The sequence below is a fragment of the Coloeus monedula genome, assembly GCF_965178545.1.
Source record: "Coloeus monedula genome assembly, chromosome: 4".
In the NCBI taxonomy this organism is placed as follows: Eukaryota; Metazoa; Chordata; class Aves; order Passeriformes; family Corvidae; genus Coloeus; species Coloeus monedula.
In genome coordinates, this window is record NC_138784.1 from 36,151,572 (window position 1) to 36,176,021 (window position 24,450).

A 24,450-nucleotide genomic window follows, 5' to 3' on the forward strand; every position below is an offset into this window, starting at 1 on the left:
TCATATTTCAGTGGAACAGAGTGATATGAAGCCATTATGTTTGTGTAAGGAATCCTTTAGATAATTCAGTTTCAGAATTTTTGTCCTCTGAATCCACCTTACTCAAAGCTTTTCCAGGTTTCACAAGTCTGATAAAATTCTGTATGTGAATTTTGACTACCCTTTGCAACCCTTTTGGTTCCCTTAATTATGTTTAATCGCTTTTAATAGTCAAAGTTTATTCTGCAAAAGCTTTGCTGGCTTCTTCCAGACTGCCTTATTGAGAAGCTACTTTCCACAGCTTCCTGGAGGGCTTTAGAATTCCTCTGCCCAGCAGTGACCTGGCTTTGGAAACCCTTAGAAAATCTGGAGTTTATGATTTGTAGTACTCAAGCCAACCTCAAAAAGAGCTTCTATCAGATAGCTATCACCGAAAGTATCTATACAGCTACACCTATCTCATATTTCAAATTACAGAGTCACAGAATATGCTGAGTTGGAAGGGACCCAAAGGATCATTGAATCACCTCTTAGCCCTGCAAAGCACCATCCTCAAGGATCACATCATGTGCCTGAGAGCATTGCCCGAACACTTCTTGAACTCTGTCAGGCTTAGAGCTGTGACCGCATATGCTGAGGACTGCACATGATCCAAAGTGTTAAAACTTCCCCCAGCAGGGGAGGTACCCCAGGTGCATTCCCACCTGAATCTGAGTGTACATTAACCCTTGAAGTGTTTGTTTCATGGCTTCCCCCACCCCTGATGGATCAAGACTGTGACCATTGCTTCAACCAATGGATATCTGAAGTGCAACAATCAAGTGTCATCACTGGATACACGGGTGGGGATATCTTTCCTCTCTGATAACTACTCTTACCCTTCCTTTCTCTTCCTTATATATTTTCTTAAGTGATATTTTCATACTTTCATATTGTCATATTACTATAGATAATAACCAAAATGGCTACATACCTCCTTTCCATTGCAACCAAATTCTTCTAAAATATACATACCTATATATATATATATTTTATACATATATATTTATATATATGTATTTTTATATACATATATATATATATATATATACACACACACATACATACACACACCTGTGATTTGTTTCACTCCAATCCCCACCAAGGGATATATTAAAAAGAACCTCAGCTACCCCGTTTCTGTGGTTGGTCTTAACAGCAGCTCCAGAGCAAAAGCAACATTCATGTGTTTTTTCCTCAAAACAGAGGATATAATATTGAAGAATTTCACTGGTTTCTAGACTGATACTGATGTATTTGGTGGTATGGAGGATGGAAATAAGAGAATCAAAATACAGAAACCCAAATTCCTTTTCAAGGAAAGTAAAATCTTTTTTAAAATACCTTAAATTTGCCATTCCGGCCTGTTAAGAGATAATCATAGTCCAGCTAGTACATTGCCCCAAAAACTTATTAGCTGAATGTAAGATAACACAGCTCCCAAAATTCCTAACAATATCTCCTGAACAGAGGAACAGAGTTTGTTTTACCCTAAAAATCATTAGCGAACTGATTTTTTCTCCAGAAAAACTGACACTATGGCTCACTATGTAAATAGGTTTATGTAAAATGTCTCTAATAAATAGTAAAATCCTTTCTACTCTGATGTAATTGACTATCCAATGCAGTAACAGAGAAGAAAACCCCCAAAGGAATCAATTATACTAATGGCTATGTATATTTTATCCATACAAGAATCTCTGTATAAACAGACAATTCTCCTTAGAGAGAGCCAAAGTAAAACTACTTAGAATTTTCCAAGAGCTGTCATATTATTCCTTATTAACTGAAACTTAGAATTTCATACTGCTTATAACAGCAGTGAAATTTAAAGACAAGTGTTAAAAGACATTGGCTTCAACTTTTTAAAACTGAGTTGAAATTTGACGTTACACAGTAACTCTTGGTTGTTTTAGCTACTAATAAATCAAAGTACAGGATTTCATGATCTTAACAGGTCAAAATTATTCCCAGCATAACTGGAAATGTGGTCCCATTACAAAAATTCCCAGATTAATTCAGCTTATTTACAGACACATAGAAGGACACTGTATACTAATTGCATTATTATTCAAGATTGTGACTGCTGGCACCTACTTTCAGCAGAAATGCTCCCAAAGTATTCACAGCAGGTCCAACAGCAAACTGAATCAGCCAAACTTGCAATATCTGTACTATTTTTAGAGTATGTGAGAAATGCAATGCATTATTCCCCGAAGTCACCTCAGAAACAAAAAAATCTCAAACTTGTGATAACCAAGGTGATTCAGTAGCCCAACAAAAATACCATAGTAACATTTTGTTGATGTTTTGTCAACTCAATGACTCAAACTTATAAACACTGTGCTAGGCATAATAACAGCTAAATTTTATTCCTTTGAATATCAGTTAATTCCAATTAACATGAAGTGAAAAAGCAATTTTTCACTGGCCAAACAAGACTGATCGTGGTATTAAATCTTAAGTGCCAAAGAACATACTGCCCAGCCATACCAAGTTATGGCAACCAGCAGTGCACTGCAGCTCCTCTGTGAGCTGGCTCATCTGCTTCAACTGTGCTTATGAGAACAACCCTCTAAGTTTACATTAAAAAAACAGCAAAGATGGAAGATGTGCTACTTTGAGGGCAAGAGCTTTGAGGTGGACTTGCCACAACCTTGACTTTAAGGGTGTGCACCTCAAGAAAATAAAAAAGCTTTAAAGAGGACAAATGACATTTTTAAAACACATTTTTAAAAACTTTGACGCTACTCAGTCAAGATAAAATATCTATAGAATTCTTTATAACAGAACTTCCCACTGTGTCCTTGCAGGCAAGCCCTTGCTCACTGGATGATTTCAAATGAGTAAGTAATTTTCTGTGTTGCAGCAAATTCTGCCCAATTCTCTTTGCTTCTTAGGAAGATCTGTCCATCACTGCAGAGATGTAGCTGTAGCTCTAAACCTGCTTCCTAATATTCAAACTAGTCTCTTCACATAAAGCTTCTGCAATCTCTGATTCATGACTAGATTGGCCAGTAGCTTTCCTGAGTTTAGTGTCAGCGCCTGGGCAAGCAACAGTACAGATGATATTGGCTAAAGTACCACACAAGCCAACTGGAAAACACAACTGCATGTGGCCAGATGGGACGCATTTCCCATCTGGAATTCTGATCACATAGCTCTCTGGTGTCACATGAAGACCATACTCTATCATCTTTGACAGGTCATGTCCGTCAGGGGAAGTTCCTGGTTGCAGAAGAAAGGCAAACACCACACTCATCTTCACCTGAATAAGCTCACTTAGTCACAATAAGTTTATGGAGCACATTTTCCTAGAAACCATGCCCAGGCCCACGAAGAACAAGAGGGAGGTTGAGAATAGCTGGCTGGAATTCCTCAGGCATTGACAGACTACTGCCTTCCGTGATGCAGTGACTGGCTCCATGAACTAGGGGACAGCAGAGTCATAGTTTAGCTTGATTTTATGAAGTCTTTCAGCAAGGTTTCCTTAGTATCTTTATAGACAAAATGGAAAGATATGACTCAGACAGGTGGACTCTAAAATAGGTAGAAAATTGATAGTAATCTGAAGCTTGACAGTGAAGGCTGCAGATTAAGGCATGTGTTTATTCCCCCTTTTTAGCACTTGTGGGAGTATCTGGAGTGCTTCTTTGGGCTCTTCAGCCCACCATACTGACTGAAATGAATTTATTGGTGGCAAGAGGACTAAAAATTCAAGAAAAAATCAAGAAGGGATCTAACTGCTGTTTTAAACTACCTATAGGAAAGGGAACAAGAAAGATTAAGCTGGACTAGTCTTGGCAGTGGAAAATGAAAAAGACATTAGATAATGCAGAATAGCTGCAAATCCTGAATAGATATGAGGGAAAGAACTTCATCATGAGGGCTAACATTGAAATGGGCTGCTGAGTTACTGCCCTTGGACATATTCAAAGCAAGAATGGACAAAGCCCTGAATGACATGATCTAAACTGGCCTTGCCTTGTGCCATCATCTGGCCCACATGACCTCCAGAAGCTACTTGCTACTTAAATGCTATGATTTGGTCCATTTTGGAAGCAGTATTAAAATCTACTTGCTTCCAGCGGCTGCAAGAGGAGTTTGTTTACTGCTTGTACAAGTAAATTGTTGGATTAATACCATCTGATTAGTTAGAGTCCTCTAGCATCCTCCAGAATGCTTTGTCAGTTTGAAGTCCATGCACAGGAAATGCCGACACAAGACACAGTCTGACTTCTTTCCCATTTTCCCTTTGAAGAAATCTTAGCTCTTAGATACTGTCAGTCCTTGTTCTCTTAGCCCTCTACTGCACATTTAAGAACAAGCCATACAGTAGATGATTTAGTAGGGGAATACAACAGCATTATACATTTTAGAATATGCACCCTCACAGTAATAGCAAAAACAAATAATTTTTTGAGCATTACTGCGACAATATATGTATTCTTTCCTCAGAAAAGAATAGTGTAATTTCCTTTTGTTCTGTCCAAATGTTCTCCTTTGAGAATAATTTTTGTCCTTTCAAGCAGACAAAAAACAGCTAGAAATTCTAACATGCAATTTGACTTCATTTCCATACTGCTATGAGACTGCAGTATGTCTAATTACCGTGCACGTATATCTGTTTGAACTTTGAAAAGTTACCACACTTGATCCTTTGGTGGTGTCTGAGTTTATGCACTGGTCTGGAAAAAGTAATCCTATATAGCTAGCACAAGAAGCCCTGTCCTCTTTGCAATAATAAGAAAGAACCAAATATTTCAGGGTTAATGACAAGTACCTGGAAAGTTCTTAATTTCTTAAAACCCTGATGTAAAAGTAATTGTATGCTTTTTCTCCAACTGCATTTCTGTAACTTAGGAATTTCAACTGTATTTTCTCTGGTTTTGGAGTGAGCTGAAGTACTTTGAAATTATTAAGACTAACATACTGAAAAACCTCTTAAAATAGCTGCAGAGCAAATTAAAAACAACATGAAAAGATTATTAAAGCAAGCAAGAGCTAGCATGTGTCATGGTCAGTGTGGAGCTGTGCCATAACTGCCTAAGCAGCTAACTCTTAAAGAGCAATACCTGGGTCCCACGTGACTTTGTGTCTGTGAAGTTCCCTGAAAGAGCTGAAGTACACCTTGCCAAGCCTCCCCTTCCTCAGATTTGATTGATATGATGAGCAGGTCCTAGAATGCTGGCAGGTGCTCATTTAGACAGCTCAGCTATGTACCACTTGTCTCAGGAAAGCCAGCTCCTTAAATGTTTTTCATTATGCAAAATTTCAAGTAAAAATACCAACTTTCTCTCAAAAATGAATCGCCCCCCCCCCCCCCGCATTTCTAGAAAAATTTGTGTATATTCTGAATCCCCAAATAATTTTCAGGTTATCTCCCCAAGAAAAACTCTTACATATGTACTGTTTCATGATGGTCTAAACTGGCAATGACCAGCACAGCACCCAGATGATGGTTTTTTTGAGTATTACCTTATATTACAAAAACTTAATTCTGTTCATAGTTGTATATGTCCAACTCAACATAATGGGATGTTGCATGCAGACAGCCAAGGACAAAATCTGGTACAAAGCATTTCAAAAGGATGGTAACATACAGGAAGGACTAAAAGAGCCTATACATTTGTAAGTGAATCACTGGAATAAAACCAGCCATAGTCATAACCACATAAAAACATTATGCACTAGTGTCCCTAATTTCACTAACTATATTAGGAATATTGGCATAACAGAAAAGTAACAATGTATCTGGGAGTGAATGACCTTCATAAAGTAATTAAAACCAGTACTAAATAAGCCACTGGAAAGGAACAAACACAAGGAGGTTATTAATTAAAAGGTATAATACTCTCAACATGCAAACTGGCAGCCACAAGTTCAGCTCAAAAGAATTATTACCTTCTTGGTTTTCAAACTGTTCTGACAACAGATGGTAGCAGCAGCCCACACTGCAAACGGCTTTGATTTCAGGCTTGGCAGTAAAAATTCGTAGCGTATTTGCAGCAAGATCTCCACATGTATGTAGACCAACCATCATACAGTCCTAAGAAGAAAAAAACAGGCAACAATAAATTATCTCCTTCATCAACTGAAAGAGCACGAATAAAAACAAACTCCAAAACCCAAACAACAGTGCAAATAGTGAGCCGTAACGTAGAAATACCCAACTCCATGCGGACTCCTGCTGCTCTCCAAAGCTAGTCAAAGCTTACCAGTGCTAAGAAAATGTGGTGAAAACTGGCCATGACGCAGCAGAAGTTCAAGATTATTAAGTAACAGCTGCATGGAAGGGAACATTTGTATGTTTAGTGGACATAGGCCATTTCCTCATGGCTTTCCTAGGTTTCCTAGTCTTGTTATTAGTGCCACTGCTACTTCCTCTTCTAAGTAAATATTTCTTGCTGTAAATCTGGCTGGACCTATCTAAGGCATTTCTGCTAGTTTGAGTTGCTGAAATCAAACCAACTTCCTAAATACAGGTGTAAGGTGAAGAGCAGGCTTTGTTATCTCCCAGACTGCAGTGCTGACAGTTTCACAGTAAGCCCACTACTATTCAACAACAAATGGGCATTTTCTTCCACAGCACAAAGTGAGAACTTCAGCTTCAGATACTCTGTTCTTCTGTCCATTCTATTTCCTACTTACCTTTTCTCTGCAACTTCCCTTTTCCCTCCATTTCTCCATGAAAATTCTTTCTCTTCTCACCATTCATAAACACAGCTCCCTTCTGACATTATTAGTTGGAGTCCACATGGCAAACATGGTGTTGCTTTGAATTTCAGACATATTTATTAATCATAGAATCAAAAAGTCATGGGATCATTTGGGTTGGAAAGGACCTTAAAGATCACCTAGTTCCAACCATCCTGCCCCACTAGAGCAGGTTGCTCAAAGCCCCATCCAAGCTGTCCTTGAACACTTCCATGGATGGGGCATCCACAACTTCTTTGGGAAATTTGTTCCAGTGTCTCATCACCTCACAGTAAAGATTTTCTTTTTAATATCTATCTAATCTAAATCTACCCTCCTTCATCTTACAGCCATTCCCCCTTGTCCCATACCCTTAAAAAACACAGACCCTTAAAAAAATTCTCTCTCCAGCCTTCTTGTAAGGTCCCATTTAGGTACTGGAAGATGTTATAAGGTGTCCCCAGAGCTTTCACTTCTCCAGGTTTTCAACAAGAAATTAGGCCAGGGCCACTCAGCTGAGATACCTTTCTATAATCATTCTGATTTTATCTGATTTTCTCACCCATCTGTATTACATAGTGCACGCATGTGCAAAACACTAAAATTCCTGCTTTCCTCTTTCACCTTCTCTGACAGTATTTTTTTTGTATCAAGAAAGGCAGGGATATAGGATTTCTTCCACCTTTAACACAGTACAAATTACACACTAAGAGGATGCAAAATCCAGCTGTGCAAATGTAAAGGCATATGCTTCATCAACAAACCCTGCTGCTTAGGGTGTCTTTTGAAGACAGACATGAGCTTGTTCCACATATTCTCAGATACTCAGTTGCATTTATAGCTCAAGTTATAGGGCCATCAGCACAATATGGTCTTGAATCCGAGATTAATTACACCCTGGAATAAAATACTTTGGTTACTACTGACCACAGAGAAGTTCTTATCATTCCATAAAAGACTGAATGCATCTACTCAATCAATCTATGTTAGTTCAGGATACAACCACAGAGTTTCTAGACTTGCGTCACTGTCTTTGGGAAGGTGAAATTGGGCTTGTTTGTGTAGACACAAACCCTGCCAGCTAGTAAATTACTAAATGAACTTAAAGTAACTCTGTAAAGTCAAAATCATTCTTTACAAACTCTTTGTCTTGAGTACTATATACAATAAATTCTCCTATGCCTTCCCAGTATGATTGAAATTACAAAAATATATAACTTGAAAAAATAAGAACTTTCAGGAAAATTGAAACTCCACTGCTTAATACATGCATCTACGTAGTAAATAACAATAAATCCAAAATAATTAGATTTTTTATATAATGAAAGCTGTAAAATAACTGAATATGCTGTTAACTTTGACAGCTGATTATTATTTACCTCATAAATTCTAAAGACTGATTCAAAATAATCCCAACACTTATATCAAAACAGAAAAACAATCTTTATCTGGTAGACATACTTCTGCTACCTGGTTAAAAACCACTATTGGGCCAGAATATTCATTTACACCAGAGACAGCACTCTATGAACACTCATGTACATATGAAAATACATATGAAAACAAGTATGTACATATGAAAATGGCAATATAAAGACAATGGATAATCTAAATACAGTAAATATTTAGAGTAAAATAACCTCCAGATCTGTTATGATGTCATTGAGTTCCGTTTCTGCAGTGATGCAAGAGGTCAATGGAAAATACAGGTTTGATTCACTTGACTTTCTTGCTTTAGTCTTGAGAGATGTCATTTTTCTTTGTACTTTTTCCTCTTCACAGAGTTCCCCACAGTTATTATGAAATGAAGAAAAGTCTTGTACAGCATCAGCAGAAAGAACATTTAGAATAGCAAGAACCTCTTCAGAAAGTTTGGTCTCATGAGACTGTGTCCCAGTCACTAAATCAGCTTCAGTTTCTGTGTTGGTTGCAGGTGTAGCCATTTCTGTGAAACCACAAGAAGGAACTAAATCTTGGAGAATCACTTGGTCCTGATTTTGAAGACTGTTGGCATTATTTAAGAGCTCTTCACTGATTGTTTTACATTTCATTTTACTTTCCACTGGCCTGTTATTTGCCTTTTCTGAAGTCTGGCTTTTGAGGCTTTCTCTTCCTCGACTCTGATATGCTCTCCAGTGTTTCTTCAGTTTTCTGTTTCTTTCATGAGCACCATTCGTGTTGGAGCTTGAGGAGTCAATGCCATAAACTTTTAAGTTATATTGCATGGACAAAAATGAACTCAGGTAGCCTTTTCCAGAACCTATATCTATCACCTAGATAATGGAGAAAAAATAAAGGAAAAGAAAATTGCTATATTAATGAACAAAAAAAGGCACACTTCAAACACAAAACTATTCCCTATAAATTTAAGCATGGATTGAATGTTACCTTATCAGTATCATACTTCTCAATGCACTTAGTTCTTTAGTGTTGTTGGTCCACTTTCTGACTTTAAAACACAGAATTAAGTCTTAACTGATGTGCTCCAGAAAACAGACACTGCAATGTTTATGCAATGCACATTCCCTGCCTCTTCTTGTAAAGACTTCCAGTATATTTTTTGACACAGACCTTTCTTCTGCTAAAAAAAATAACCATAAACTACGAGCAATTCCACATGCCCTTGCTAAACTGGATCAGAGTTAGCAAATAAACTGCTCACAGTATTCAGCTTTAGGCAACTAATTCCCATTGAGGAGCCTACTACAAGTGGGTGTGCAGCAAAGAGCATCTTTAGTTTCAGTGCCTAATTTAATCCCTTCAGATTTAACCTAAAGATGGGTGATATTGATACTCTTTTATGTCAGAATGCTCATTTATTCTGCTTTCCCATTCTGTGAAAACAATACACACAGCTTTGTTTAACACAAGGATGCATTTCTAGTAAAACAAAGGGGCTCATAAGCCACATGTACCTTCCACTGCCCGTCCTGGAAGAAGTGATAGGTGACAGTTTAGTTTGTCTCACAGCTGATACCATGTGCTAGTTCAGTGACTGATGTAACCCAGGAAGGAAATACCCTTACAAAGTATTAGCAGAAACAAGAGTAACCTGAAATCTTTCAGTACATAATCACAGCTTTATATAATGCACGTTTTAATATGCAATAAATACATAACACAATATTTTATGAGAATTGGCAGACTGACACTTCTCTAAGGAAAGAAAATTATAATGTTCACTTCTGTCCAAGTATCCACCAAAAATAATATTGATCAGATATTAGGCCTTCCTTGTAGAAGCTCCTGAAAGTGTTTGATTCAAGAATGCCTATGTTTTGTTCTTGGTCTGTCACATGTTCATAAGGAAGCTTACACTGATACTGCTAAGTCCAAATTGCAGCATACACTGCATGTATGCATCTTAAACTCAGCTGCATAGTTTTTTACCAGGTAAAAATAATATATATTCAATATAGCAATATTCTTACTCAATGAAAAAGAAGGATTTATTCCCCATTTTAATAAAAAAGATTTGGATGGCCATGGAATTAGAAAGAAAAATTCGAGCTAATGTCACTAAAGACAGTGGAGAATACATGATATTAGGTAAAAATTGTTTACTAAGCTAGCACGTGGCTTTCTTATGTGTAGTCATCATGTTATTTTGATGTATATTTGCAATCTAGACATGCTACAACCATAAAATTTCTTGAAATAAATATGCACAGGAGTGAACTTAGTGAAATGGAACTTATATGACCTAAGCATACCTTTGAAAAAGTCATTTATTTGTCACATTTATCAACAATATTCTCCTCTACTGAGCCCTAGTGAGGCCACATCTGGAGTGCTATGTCCAGTTCTGGGCACTTTAGCACAGGAGAGACCTGGAGCTCCTGGAGCGGGTCAAGCAGAGGGCAACAAAGATCATGAAGGGACTGGAGCATCTCTCTTATAAGGAAAGGCTGAGGGAGCTGGGCCTGTTCAGCCTCGAAAGGAGAGGAATAAAAGTATAAGTATCTGAAGGGAGGGTGTCAGAGGATGTTTCCAGGCTCTTCTCAGTGGTGCCAGGCAATAGGACAAGAGGCAATGGGCAGAGACTGATGCACAGGAAGTTCCACCTGAACATGAGGAAGAACTTTTTTACTGTGCAGGTGACTGAGCACTGGAACAGACAGTCCAGAGAGGTTCTGGAGTCCCCTTTACTGGAGATATTAAGGAATAATCTGGACACAATCCTGTACCATGTGCTCTAGGGTAACCCTGCTTGAGCAGGGAGGTTGGATCAGATGACCCACTGTGGTCCTGTCCAGCCTGACCCATTCTGTGTTTCTGTCATTTGAAAGGAAAGGAAAGTGTTGAAGGAATAATTTTAACCACTATTTTATTTATCAGACATTACAATTATGTAGAATATGCACACCTCCATTCTTCAAGTTTTGAATTATTTCAGTAAAAAGCAGCATTTGAACACAAGAGAGGGGCAGTGAATAATTCCAAAGTGTGACCCCTAGTGGCTGTACAGACCAGCTGCAGCTTGGGGAAAGTTCCTCAAGAGAAAATAGTAATACTTGGTTAAATTAGCACTGGGAGAACAGCTTAAAAACGAAAGGAAAAACTGACTAAAACTAGCAGGCAATGATCTTGTACTAAACAAATAAACTGCATTAAACTATTCCCTGCTTTATCTTCCGTTGATTACATAGGGAAAGGTAATCAGCCATCCACAGCATATCTGTCAAGCATGAACTTTCAAAATGAAATTTCCATGATATAATAAACTCCAAAGGTCTTGTCCACAGTGAGTTGGGTCCTATGTTTAAACACGGTTTCTGGCACAATCAAGCATTCCAACATTTCCCAGCACCAAATCACAAATGTAATGGATGCTGAATGCAGAATTATATCATCCTTACATTACATACTGCAAGTCTTGCTGCACATGCTGCAATTTCCAAGGAAAACTTTGACTAATACATTGAATAAAACAAATGTGCACTTAAGCAGAGGAATCAACACTGGCTTCTTTTCAGAGTTTAACCAAGAACTCCTTTAAAAAAAGCAAGTTCCACTTGTATGATAGTAACAGTGCTTAAAAGGGGCACCAAACAACTGAAAAATAAAGAAGTCTTTTAGTTATTTTGCTTTAATGTTTAAATCCAAATTGTTAACCTAGAAGTGATTATAGTGGTAATTAAATTTTTGCTTTTATTCTTATTTTACTCTTTACTATTGTACATTATAGAATACCAGCAGAGAACAATATCCTCTACCACCCGTTATACAACGTGGGTATGGAGGTGAAATGCAGGGCATTTTTCAAGCTGTCATTATCTGTAATATCTGAAAGAAACACCCTGAGGACACATGCTGTTGTAAAGCATGTGTTGTGTTTTCATGGCTCTAGATTTTTTAATTAAATGCTACATATATTTTGTTTTGCAAGAAGGACGGAAAAAAAATCAATAAGGAAAAACTACTAAAAATTTATATTGCTACTTTTTTTTAAGTTGAAAGAAAACAAAAACAAAAGGAGTTGCTTTTTAAAGGCCAAGAAGGAGGCTTTTCATTTTTTTATTTTCCAAAGTAACAGGAAAGCTCTTTTCATATATTAGGGATTTGTAACTTTGCACAAATAAATATTGTTATAGTGTATGACTAAAATGGAAAGAAGTTAATATAGAGCAGTTGGCATTTCATATTCAGGGATATACTGCAACAATATTTTTTATTAAATGTTGTAATTTAAAAAAAAATAAACAGAAAATAATCCTATGTATAAAGATACTCCAAGCTATCTGATAAAAATGCACAATCACTGGATGAAATTGCAGCATATTGACAGATAATTAATAATGATTGGTTTGAGATTTTATAGTAACCAGCTACATTGAAACTTCAGCTAAGGTATTAAGATGGCTTTACTTTTTTACTTTCTGAACAGGGATTTTGCCTTCCTTTCATTCCTGAATCTCACAGGAACTATTTAAATCTAAATGAAAATGCTATATGAAACACCACTTTCCACCAAATACAGAGACCACTTTGCTACTTATTGCATTGTAAGCAAACTATACAGCTTTTCCAGTACGTGAAAGTCTTCAATACTTGAACACCTAATACTTGCCTGAAACAAAAGGTAAGCAAGGCAAAAAATATGCTCACGACAGAACAAAAGACTTTCACAAATGTGCTGCTAGTGTATTTCTGTTCTCTACAGAGCACACCCACTTTTTAGGGCTGTGGAGGGCACCCATGCTTGTCACTGGGGCTGGCTCTTAAATTGCTGCTGGAGAGATCGCCTTCCGTCGCTGTAAGCGATTGCAGATGCTCACAAACTGATTGTGTCTCACCCAGTAATGTCTGGCCTTAATTAAAGCTCTCTATTTACCAGGCAATCCCAGTTGTAAGAACAGCACCTAAAACTTTGTTTTCATCAGCTGTTCCTCACTAAACAGATGGTTAGGACTGAGAATTTTGATCTCTGTTTCCAAGGATGCCACAGGTCTGATCTAAACCTGTCAAGAGTACTGGATCATTTACTTATCTAAATTAAACTCACTCTGAGCCAAATAACCTCCTAACCAAAGTTCAGCTTCAGCAATTCAGAGCCAAATCCAAGTTTTGGGGCTTTCCCTATGGAGGTAGCAACAGCAACTTGGGACGCTGCAGGTATGTTAATTTTAAACTATACTCATACATATTTACTTACAAAAAAGAATGCTCAGAGAAAATATCCTCATCATAAAATCTGGGCAGATACCATATTAACCTTTGGTTTTAAACAAATATAGTTTGTTCTCCACAAATCTTTGTGGGAATGAATATTAGCCTGGAGGAAATAAGTCTCCATTTACAGTTACAGCCCCTTGCATGGAAAGCAAGTGCAGCTCAAATGTAGAAAGGAATCAAATGTAGTGTGGAGAGCCACTAGACACCTCTAGTTTAAAGGATGAAGCTACATCGGCCAGTTACCAGCATTAGCGAGATTAAAATGAATAAACAAACTCAGCTCATACTGAAAAATTCAGAATATTTTCATACTGAAAAATTTCAGTACCTACTTCATAGATACTGAAAAATTTAGCCTTACCACTACACAGGCCTAAGGTATGGAATCTAACAGAAAGTTTAACACTGAAAAAGCTTACAGAGAAAGTATATGCATGTAAACCGAAGAAATGGTATTGGTGCATCTTGTCTAACAGAATGTGAAATACACTACTCAAAAAAGTTGAGTATTGCTGGGGTGCTTGTGTTTAGTCAACAGATCCATAAATAAACCTCTACAAGGCTTTAACGAAACAGTGATCTAGTGCACTGTGCAATCACAATTACATGTATATTAAAAAAAAGGCTTAAGTTACAATCAAATTTGAGAAAGGAATCCTGCAATTCTTCACCATCCAAGGACGAACCTACCATCTGATGTATGAAACAGCCAAGCTGGTTGATAATGGTGTTGGGTGCCCAGGCATTATACAGGTCCTACCAAATGTATTTCATATATATTCTTACATAGATCTCTGCTTAATTTGGTCTCTCTTCAAACTAAAAACATCATAACTAAATTCCTAATTTATAGATCTCAATCCATGTTAAATAGAGGTGAACAGTATTAAACAATAGGAAATAATTTAAATCTTGCACCAGAATAAGATGAGCTTTCAGCATTTCTCAGGATACTCTGCTTTGGTCGCTATGTGACACCCTTGTGTCCATGACAGAAGGCAGCTCTCCTACTGACACCTATGCAAAACTGCCAGCAATATAATACTGACAAACAAGGCAGTATCTGTCCAAAAAGCAGTACAGTTTTTAGCTGCTCACCATACAGAGGATGATTATAACTTCTTAAAACTATTCATGAGTGATTATGAGTCACTGAAAGGCAGCTCCTTTGGAATAATTCATTTGTAAATAAAATTGTGCTTCAGCTTGGCCCCAACAGCTCTTCTCTGGCTCCAATTATGTACAGGAAAAGTAACAACAGCACTGACAGAATATCAAAGTGATGTATTTGCACACAATAAGGAGAATAACTCAGAAGGTACCTGGTAACACACAGTAAGAAATGCTTTCTTACCTGCTTTATCCCACAATAATTTGCTATGCTGTCTACCAGCTCTGACATCACCTGCACTTCATGGGATTTCTTATTATTCATAAACTCATCTGGTTTGATACCTGTCTCAGATTAGGAAAAAAAATACACATTAACACAATCTGTAATAACAAGGATTTGTGATCAATCATTAAAAAATAGCTTTTATATGCTATAGTGTTTATATATTTTCAGGATAGTAATTTTTTTAATTAAAAACTCATTAAACTATTACAAGATTAAACTTCTGAATTATGCGTGAATTAGCAAGATTCAACACACTGTAAAACTCAGGTTTTTTTAAGATGTAGCATATCTAATACCTGACCAAATATTACACAATAGCTACTACTATAAAACTGTACTATTTCTTCCTGTCCATTGAAAAATATTTATTTTTGTCTCATTTATCACATTTACCTTTCCATAAATGAAATATAAGGGCAGGGGCATATGTTATTATAATAATATAATATTATATTAATATAAATAATAATAATAATAATAATAATAATAATAGTACAGCTTGTTAATGCCACAGATTTGCTGACAATATCAAGAGGGAGATATCTCTAATAAAAGCTATGAGCAATACTGGGAAAATTCAAAGGAAGATGAACTTTCCTTTTCTTTATTTACCCTATGTATTGGTTACAGAACTGTTAAACCTTTTTGGCAGAAAATCACTCATTTCAGTGTTGCTGGAGAATGTGTTAATGAGATGGAGTCAACCTCCACCATGGGTTTACTGCTTGTGGAGAACACCAAGCACCCACTTGCTAACCTCTGTGCAACTCCTGCCAAAAGAGGAGCTCAAAAGTCACTCCCTTGGGAGAAACCCACGTATTTCTCTTTGGGATCCAATGCTTCAGTACACTTGGACCCAGTTAAATTGATGGGAATTTTTGTAAGTCTGAATGATGGTAGAAGAAACCGGACCATTACTGATGAGCATCCTCCTAGAAAACAGGACTTTTCTACATGAGTAGGCAGATTAATATACTTTCCCGTTTTCTGCTTTATGCACAGTACGTGCTCATCTGTCCAGAAACTGATCATTAGGCAAAAACTATGTTTGTTTTTTGATCAGATCATGCTGGGAGAAGAGCCAAGTGTGTTACTTCTTTAAAAGAGAGTGGGGAATTGAACTGAGCTTGTAAGAAACCCAGCGTTTTCTCTATTTTTCCCAAACCCCAAGGGATCTGTCTATTTCTTAAACATCTGGAGTTTTTATAATAAACTGCTATGACAATACTTAAAGTCTAATATAGACTCTATGAACTGACAAAAGAAAAATAGACTAAAAGACTTAAACAATACAAATAGCAGAAACAAGTGTTTGTCATTTCACTGAAGAATCTCCTTAATGCTAAAATTGTAGAGATCTACACAGCATCCTAAAAAGCTCTTAATTTGTAAGCATATCAGATTAAAGAAAAACAGACAGGAAAATAAAATTAAAAAGAAAAAAGGTCTCTCTTTTTGCTTATATTTGAACATTTTTGTGTCTGGATAGGCTCATCAGAAGAAGCAGCAGAATTGGAACAAGAAGAAACCAACATTTAACTTCTTGACAGAAATAAAAGTTGTTTTTTCTCCAAAGCAGCACTGTCACTTTGGACAATGACCACATACTGCACCTCTACTCTTTTCTGTATTATGAACTCAAGAGACTGAATGGGGTAATGCTAGATGAAGCACTATGTCAGAGAGTACTTAACCCAAATTAAGTATTTCAAACATGGTAGAAATCCAGAATGATTAACTAACTTACAAAAGCTGAGGTTCCAGATAGAAAAAGCATAATTTGTTTATATATACATATATAGATTACTTATCACCTTAGCTACGTAACTTTCTTAAGGATTTTTTTACTTCTTTCCCTGCTTTCTGCAGGATAACACACTGCTTATACTTCAGCTCAGGGAAAACTATGCTTTTTGGAGAAAATCATGGTTTTTAAAATAAATTTTATTTTTCCTGCATTTTTAGCAAAATTCTGATAGGTTTTTACATTATTCTGAAAAACAAGCAGACATATTACAAACTAATGCAAACAAATGTATCTGGGGACAGTTTTATATCACCCAGACAATTTGAAAATTTGAAAAAAAAAATTCCTAGTTCGACACAAACTGTGAAAATTCTTTCTGCTACCACAAAATTACTTTCTTGAAACAAATAATTATACATGTACAATTCCTTATTATGTGTACAACTTATGCAGGCAGAACAAATACTAATTTCAAAAACCATCAGAAATTTACAGAACCATCTCCCTTTGTGATGAAAACAAATAAAACATAGTTTCAAATACATTACAGAAGTAGCTTGGGTATGACAGAGTAACAGAAAGTTTAATTGTATTAGTTTTAGTTGGTACTGCAACGTTGCTCATTCCCACTGCAAATCCCTAGTATAAGCACCTGTACTCCATTTGAAGAACTGCTTTAACTCTGTAGTTAGCTACAGCTACATCTTCACCTGTGATGCTGAGCAAATTGAGGAGAGACTGTTTTTCTGTCCTGGGTTGCAGTGTATTCTATCACCATCCTCATGAGCTGTTGCAATCAGGTGGGGCAGTGTTTCCTTGCCTCCTCCCCCCAGACTATCTTTCTGTTAATGGCCCATCATTGTCCTGCCACATGACTCAGAGATAACTCCCTCTGGACTATCATCTGTTAATGAGCCTAATCAACACTTGGCCTCATGACTCATTACCCCATTGTGAGATGCTCCACCCAGAGGGAGGAACCAAGAATTCCATCCTGGATATAATCTGAGATGCCATACACCAGAGACAACCTTTCCACTGGATTCCCAGGAGCTACACAGTCACCACTGGACCTTCTGAGGAAGAGCAGATCCTTTTTTTCTACCGGATCACTGCTTCAGAGGACTGCAGCCACCATTCTAGCAGACTGCTACCACCACCCTGCCTAACAGGGTGTCAGGTTGTATCTTGACTCTGTCAGTTTGAACCAGTGTTTTCTTTTAGTTTTTTATCTTTTCTTTAATTTCCCCATTAAATTGTCATTCTGACTTGGTGCCTCCCACTGGTTTGTTTCCAAACTAGTACATTTTCATATAGGGCTAACACATATGTTTTTAAGATCTCCTATTGCAGGGTGCAGGGGATTTATACCCCAGCTACCTGTGGAAATTCAGGTACACCAGCTAAAAAAACTATACATTTATAGTCCACACCATACAACCCCATCTATACAGAAGTTTACTACTGTGATTTAACTCCATGATCCAGAGTAAGGAAATGGAAAAACCATATGCTCAAAAAAAACTCCTCTAAGGCAGAGTGGTGTTCTAGCACCTGGAATTTAAAGATGGATTCATTAATAGTCACCACATGACATGATTATTACCTTGGCCATAAACACACCGCAAAGGTAGAGTACTCTTAATCCAACCCTCACTTCTGGGTGGTTAGGAAGCAAAGTGGAACACCCTTCAGACTCAGAACTCCATTCTGAGTAGTTGTGTCCACAACGTGCTTAAAATGTTCATGCTTCCCAATTATTCCCAGGCAGGATAGCAATGTATCTACATTAAGACTGCAAAGAAGCTAGAGAACTACGTAAGTATGCAAACTGTGGCAATAGGCTCAAAAGTCTGTTTGTCTTAGAACAAGAAAACTTATTAAAAACATCTGAAGCATAAATGGAATTATCCTGATGTGTATTTTTCAGAATATATGCAACACCATCATAAAGTTGCCAGTTTTCTCAGACTTTCACTTCTCTTGACTTGCAAGCTTTAGCATATCAGGAAACAAACATCTTCTGAAATACATAAATAAGTCCCAAATATCTAAAATAGCTCAAAGTTAAAAGATCACAATTTCATTTGGCAACTTGCACGTTATGACTCCATAAGTCGGTATTTCACTTCTGCCAAAAGATTACCAGGAACTACAATTAAATTAATTTAACTGATATTTACTGCCAATTCAGCACAAAGGTTTTGAGTTATAATTCTACTGTACACATTTGGAACATATTTTATTTTTCCCAAGAAGTACAACTCAGAAGTACTGCAAAAATACAAACCCAGGCCCCAGTTACACAACCGAGCATCACTTCTACCACACAGAGAACAAAATATTCAGCAATTGCCTTATTCCTGATGCTCCATTATGCAGGACAAGAAGATGACAGAATCCTCAAAGTTTTGTCTAAGAAAGTTAATCCAGGTATGGACTCATGTACAAGAACGTAAAACTAGAGAATTACAGAAAATTAAGAGAAACATGGGGAACGTGATATAGTAAAAATAAAAACAGCTATAAAGCTAGTGGGAAAGAAATGCAGCATACAGTTGTCAGGTAAGAAAAAAAAAAGCTTCTGATGAACTAAGAGCATAAGGAAAGAAGCCAGAAAGTAAGAGGAATGCACAACAAATCATTAAGAATATCTCAGCAATGACATTCATATGTCTAAAAAAACTTGGGGAGCCAACCATTAAAAATGGCAGAACTGGAAAGAGATCACTGTAGAAAATGGGAGAGATGCACAACATTTATATAATGGTGCCACTACTTAGGATAAGAAATGTCAGGAGTTTTAATGCACCTAGAGATAAAAGGCACTAGGAGGCAAAGGCAGAGAACTGCTCAGTCTGTCCTTAAAAACTAATAAGAAATCTCAATGAGAGAAATCTGGAAAGGTTGAGGACTCCATGAATAGTACATTTGCAGTAAAAATGACAGCAGTCCAAGTAAGGATAAATGCCAGTTTATCACCTGATTTAAAAATACAATTGCGGCAAGGCTCCCAGTGTCCAACTTGATGCCAGTTTAAGAGCGTTTTAAATCAATTCTTTTAACTACAGAAAATGAAATTAGTTTTATCACATATAATTGGTATTAGTCCCAAACATACAGAATTAATAAAATCTTTTTTTTCTAAGACATCAAACATTTTCCATATTTTAGGGTGATACTTCTCAGAAAAGCATGAATAGCAATTATGATTCTTGCCACTCAGGGACAAGACAAACAAAGAGAATTAACAAGGTATCTCAAATAGTGATGTGCCCGCATCTCTGTCCCATCCCCTTGAAAACTGAAATCCATGATGGGTCTATAGATACCGAATGCTCAAATTTTAGCAAGAGAATCCATTTTCTAAGCAAAGACAATGAAGAAACTATCTAGGAACCAATGAAAATGGAAGTGAGGATCATGTAGGAAAAAACCCTTAAATACCAAACTACCCTCCAAAACCAAAACTCTCTTATAGTCCTATAGTGAATAAGTAAACATTTAAATACAAATGTAAATATACCTGTTGCTCCTTCACTGTTTCCTTTCAGTGCTTCAAGCACATCTTCTAATGGGGTACACACTCCAAGGCTGGACAAAGAATGATACTTAGCAGCCAGGGCAAACAAATGTACATTGATAAGCTTCTCAGAGTTTTCACAAAATGCACTGGAAAAGATGTCATCATCTGCACATTAAAGAAAAGGAAAGGATTTTTGTAAACAGCGCTTAACAGCTCTCTAATAGTGCTGACAGAGAACTACAGGCAATAAATACTTAGTATCAGACACAACTGGCCATTTATCTGCTTCCCTAAATGGGAAAACTCATTATTTCTCTTCAGCTGTATTCCCCCTTCAGAACCAAGGTCAAATTTTGCTCTTAGCTGAACCAGAGTAAATGTGGAAAAATCTGTTGTTTCAGCAGACCTACTTTAGTATAATTGACAAGTTAATTCAGTCAACATTATCACTTCTCTTTTGTTTACAAAACTTGCCCATTATACATGTCCTAGTCAGCCTTATGTGCCAATATGCACTACCAGATTTTTTTTTAAGGAATGCAGCTGTTCAGCATATGAAATGTTTTGATTCACAATCACTCAATTCATGTACTTTCCAAGCTGCTTTGTAACTGGTGAACACTGGGAGAATTAAATTAATTTTTATTTCCAATCAGGTGTGGGCCAAAGTTAGATTCCAATGCATATTTTGTTAGATTCATGATGAAATACTTTATTTTGGTATTACTTAGTACTGAGTTTCAAAAATGTACATTTATTTCTAAGTGAAATGTATTAATATGAATAATTTATTAATTATGAGATTGCTTTGTATTGTCTAATTCCTCTCTATTTTAGCTAAAATGTGAATTCTACATAGTTTTGCTAATAATTTTTATAAATTTGCAATTATTTTAAATATATAAAAGGTAACCAGTCCAGCAAACAAACTGTTACAAAGATTTGGAAGAAGTCTCCTGGTTTGTCTTTTATGTCATAGGTAGATTTTGAGCAAGTACATACCTAGCGCAGTAGCTCTCCCGAATCTGGCATGACAATGGATACAGCTGTTTTGATTGACCTCAGCTCTAATGCTCTTAATTTTCTTGCATGACCACAATTGCAGGTCATGCATATACTACGATCCACTGAAGACAGTCCCAACCATGTCAACATGTTAATTTTCGTGGTATGACACTACAAAGGCATGAGCACAGCAAACAAATTTTGTATCTAAGAAAGCAAAAATACTGTCTAAGCTGTGACCAGAATTAACATGGTTTTGTTGTCTGCACAGCACTTCTTACTCTATTTCTCTGTGCTACAAAATCAAGAAAGAAAGCTGCCTTTCTCTATAAACAACTTCCTTGTCTGAACATCCAGCAAATTTTAGTGCAGTCTTCCTGAAGGATAAGATTTTAACAGGATATTAGAGACGAGAAATAAAGACTGCAGCTTTTAGGGAAAAATGGCAACTTTGCTTTCCAACGTCTCTTCTGTAAGATTTACTTCAGAAAGATAGAAAATAGATGCACTTTCACTTCTTCAGCAGCTGACATAAAATATATCTACTGTTCTTAGAAATCTCAACTGAAATCAAATGCAGCAATACCCATGTGCTATAACATCCCAGAACTTCCTTATTTGGTGGAAGAACATGATAGAACTAGCAGGCTCTCATGCAAGATTGCTAGTGTATCACCTGTAATTACACCAAAAAAAAAATCACCAAATTTAAATTGTTGTCCTAGCTTGCCATCTAAAAGAAAGGAACCAACTGCATTAAGGCATCTGAAGCCTAACTTCAAGCAATGGACTGGCAGTTGGCGAACTATGCATTATTTATGAGTATTAAAAATGTTAGTTTTCTTGACACATTTCTACTCTGGATGCTCACAAGAGGAAATCTAGCATGGCTTTTAAACAGTCAGTCGATACATCTGTAAACAAATCTTCAGAGGAAAGAAACATATGCCCCAAAGTTGGAATCACAGCACAAACAGTAATTTACAGTAAAATATGAAAATACTTAAACACAGATTTGTCTGTGCCTGTGTCCAATTTACAGCAATGGTGTGATAAACAGAATGCAATATGGCAAGTGTCAGCTTTTTGATGTATATAAACCAGTTTCTAAATCTAAAAAGGGATCTTACATTTTTCCTCAGGGTAAAAGTGAAAACAAGGATTCCATCCTTCACATGATCATTATAATGAAATTATTTTGAACAAGGAAGAGCAATCTCTGTTTTTGTTGGGTTTCAAGATCTCTAATGGCTTGTTTCTGATCCCTAATGTTACTGAGTTGCACTAATGCACTCAAATAAGCTTTGATACCACATTTCTCTCTCTCTCCTAACTTTAATAGAGGCTAGCAGTGCATTAACTTGCAAATATAAGATGTTTTCAGGTATCTTCACTGAAAAACTCATATTTTACTCCAAAGTATTTTCATCACGTGACTGGATGGACAGATACCACGCAGTCAAATGAGTAAGGCATGAACCAACAAACCAGTAAGCACATACCCACTATACTACAGTGCAGTCTGTTAAACAGCATAATTTTAAAGTCAGAAAAAAAACGGGCAGTTCTTCCCTTTTTTCTTTTAATTAGCAGAAACAATCCCTGCAGAAACCAAAGAAGAAATGTTGTATTTTAGCCACAGCTAAAAAGCTTCATACTCTTCAAAAGACGTGCCTAATTTTAGACATAAATTGTCTTTTTGTTCCGGTAATTTCTGCATCAGATTATGTAACATGCATTTTGAATGCAGATTATTAAATTATTTTCCTGTTTTAAAATCTACAAAACAATACTGTGCCCTCCTGATTCTCATTCTACTCTACAGGCCACCACTTTGGTGTTTGAATCATTCCAAGGGCCTTCCCATAGAAACAGGACAGATCAGAGTAATTTTCCTTCAGTTTTCTTTATGATGATTTCATCTAACAATTAGTTTTGTTCCAGCCTTTATTTACATTCAATTTTATGCCCTGTTGCTCTGAATCAGTTCTGACGCTGACATTACCTGTCAAGAACATTAAGCCAGTCATTGCTGCTTCCTAATAATTTTGCTTGCTGACCAGACCACTATCTTGTTTCCATCTGGCTCTTGAAGTTAATTCATAATCCAGTGTCTTTTCCATGCGCAAATAAACTCGGTGGGATTTTTCCCAAATAACTCAACCCTTTAAAAATGAGTCTTACAGTTAATATTTTGAGAGGTCTTTAGATCCAACGGAGAAATGTTGCTAGTGATGTAGCAATTCACAGTCCTTCAATCTCTTTCTGAGTCCAAATCATTATCTTAGCTTGTCTTCTATGCCAAGAAGCACAGAAGAGCTCTGGGAGGAAGCTCTGTGGAGCCTTCTTTTAGACTCCACACACTTTCCTGCCTCACGTGCCATTTAATACAGGATTTCAGAGCTAACGCAAAGTGACATCTATCTACACTCCATACGCTTTGGCACGATGTAGCCTTTTCTCAGCTGAGTGCTTTGTCCGAGATTTCACCTTGGGTTTGAAAATGATCTCTTTGCTGGACCTCAGTCGTCCCAAATACCAGAGCTCTCAGATGCTTTATCTTCATTTCTGTACCCTGCCTGAAGGAGCATTATCGGTATGTTTCCCTCACATTTGGACTGCAGTACATTCAGGAACAGTTTCCTAGCTGCCTTCCTCTTCAGTTACGTGAAAATTACTAAAAATATGAAGTGCTTCTTAAATAGATCTTGTCAGAAATAAAACAGCTGTCTTTCTTTGCCAGGCACACTGACTCTTACAGATACACAGGGAAGCGGCGTTTCAGCCTTTCCAGCTGTCCTCCGCATCTCCAGTTTCAACACTCGGAGGACTTTTAACTGTTAATCATTCCACCCGTGGAGGGCTTTTGTATGTTTTGTTCGGTTTGGGGGCTCTTTCATTCTACTTCTATTCCTGAGAAATCAGTCAGAGTGAAGGAATCTGACAGTTCGGAGTTTCATTTCGTTTCCAAATGAACAGGATGAAATTAGCGACATGAGACCACCGTCACAACCGCCACTACCGCGAGACCCGGCAGTGCAATTCCCAGCCCGGCTCCGCTCCCTGTGAACCGCGACGGTCCAAACACGTTCCGCAGCTCCCCGCGCTCCCCGGCCCCACTCACCGCACGGCGCCGCTGCGGCGCCCGCCGCCAGGGGGCGCGCCAGCGGCCCGGCCGCGCGCAGCGCCTCGAGCACGGCGTCGGGGCGCGCCGCCACGAGCCGCTCCCACAGCCCGCGCGTGAAGAACTCCACCGTGTGCGCGCGGCACAGCGGCAGCGCGCGCCCCACGAACCGCGCCGCGCGCCGCAGCGCCCGCGCCGCCGCCGCCGGGGGCAGCTGGGGCGGGAGCGCGCGGGGCGGCCGCGACATGGCCCCGCGCGCG

At 37.6% G+C, this 24,450-nt stretch overlaps 1 protein-coding gene across 2 annotated transcripts in view; it reads right to left on the bottom strand.

Annotated features, from left to right (window-relative positions):
• The window catches only part of METTL25 (methyltransferase like 25), a gene marked incomplete at its 5' end in the record, with an annotated part of 47,487 nt that extends 23,050 nt beyond the window's left edge, over positions 1-24,437 (bottom strand). The window contains 5 exons of one of the 2 annotated variants that reach the window (XM_082280658.1): positions 5,923-6,067; positions 8,355-8,987; positions 14,744-14,844; positions 20,062-20,226; positions 24,191-24,437. In XM_082280658.1, coding sequence (XP_082136784.1) covers positions 5,923-6,067; positions 8,355-8,987; positions 14,744-14,844; positions 20,062-20,226; positions 24,191-24,437 — 1,291 coding nt within the window. Of the gene's footprint in view, positions 1-5,922; positions 6,068-8,354; positions 8,988-14,743; positions 14,845-20,061; positions 20,227-23,071; positions 23,410-24,190 lie in introns of those variants that run through there. The other variant, XM_082280659.1, reaches the window with a different exon arrangement.
• Between the last annotated feature and the right edge of the window lie 13 nt (positions 24,438-24,450).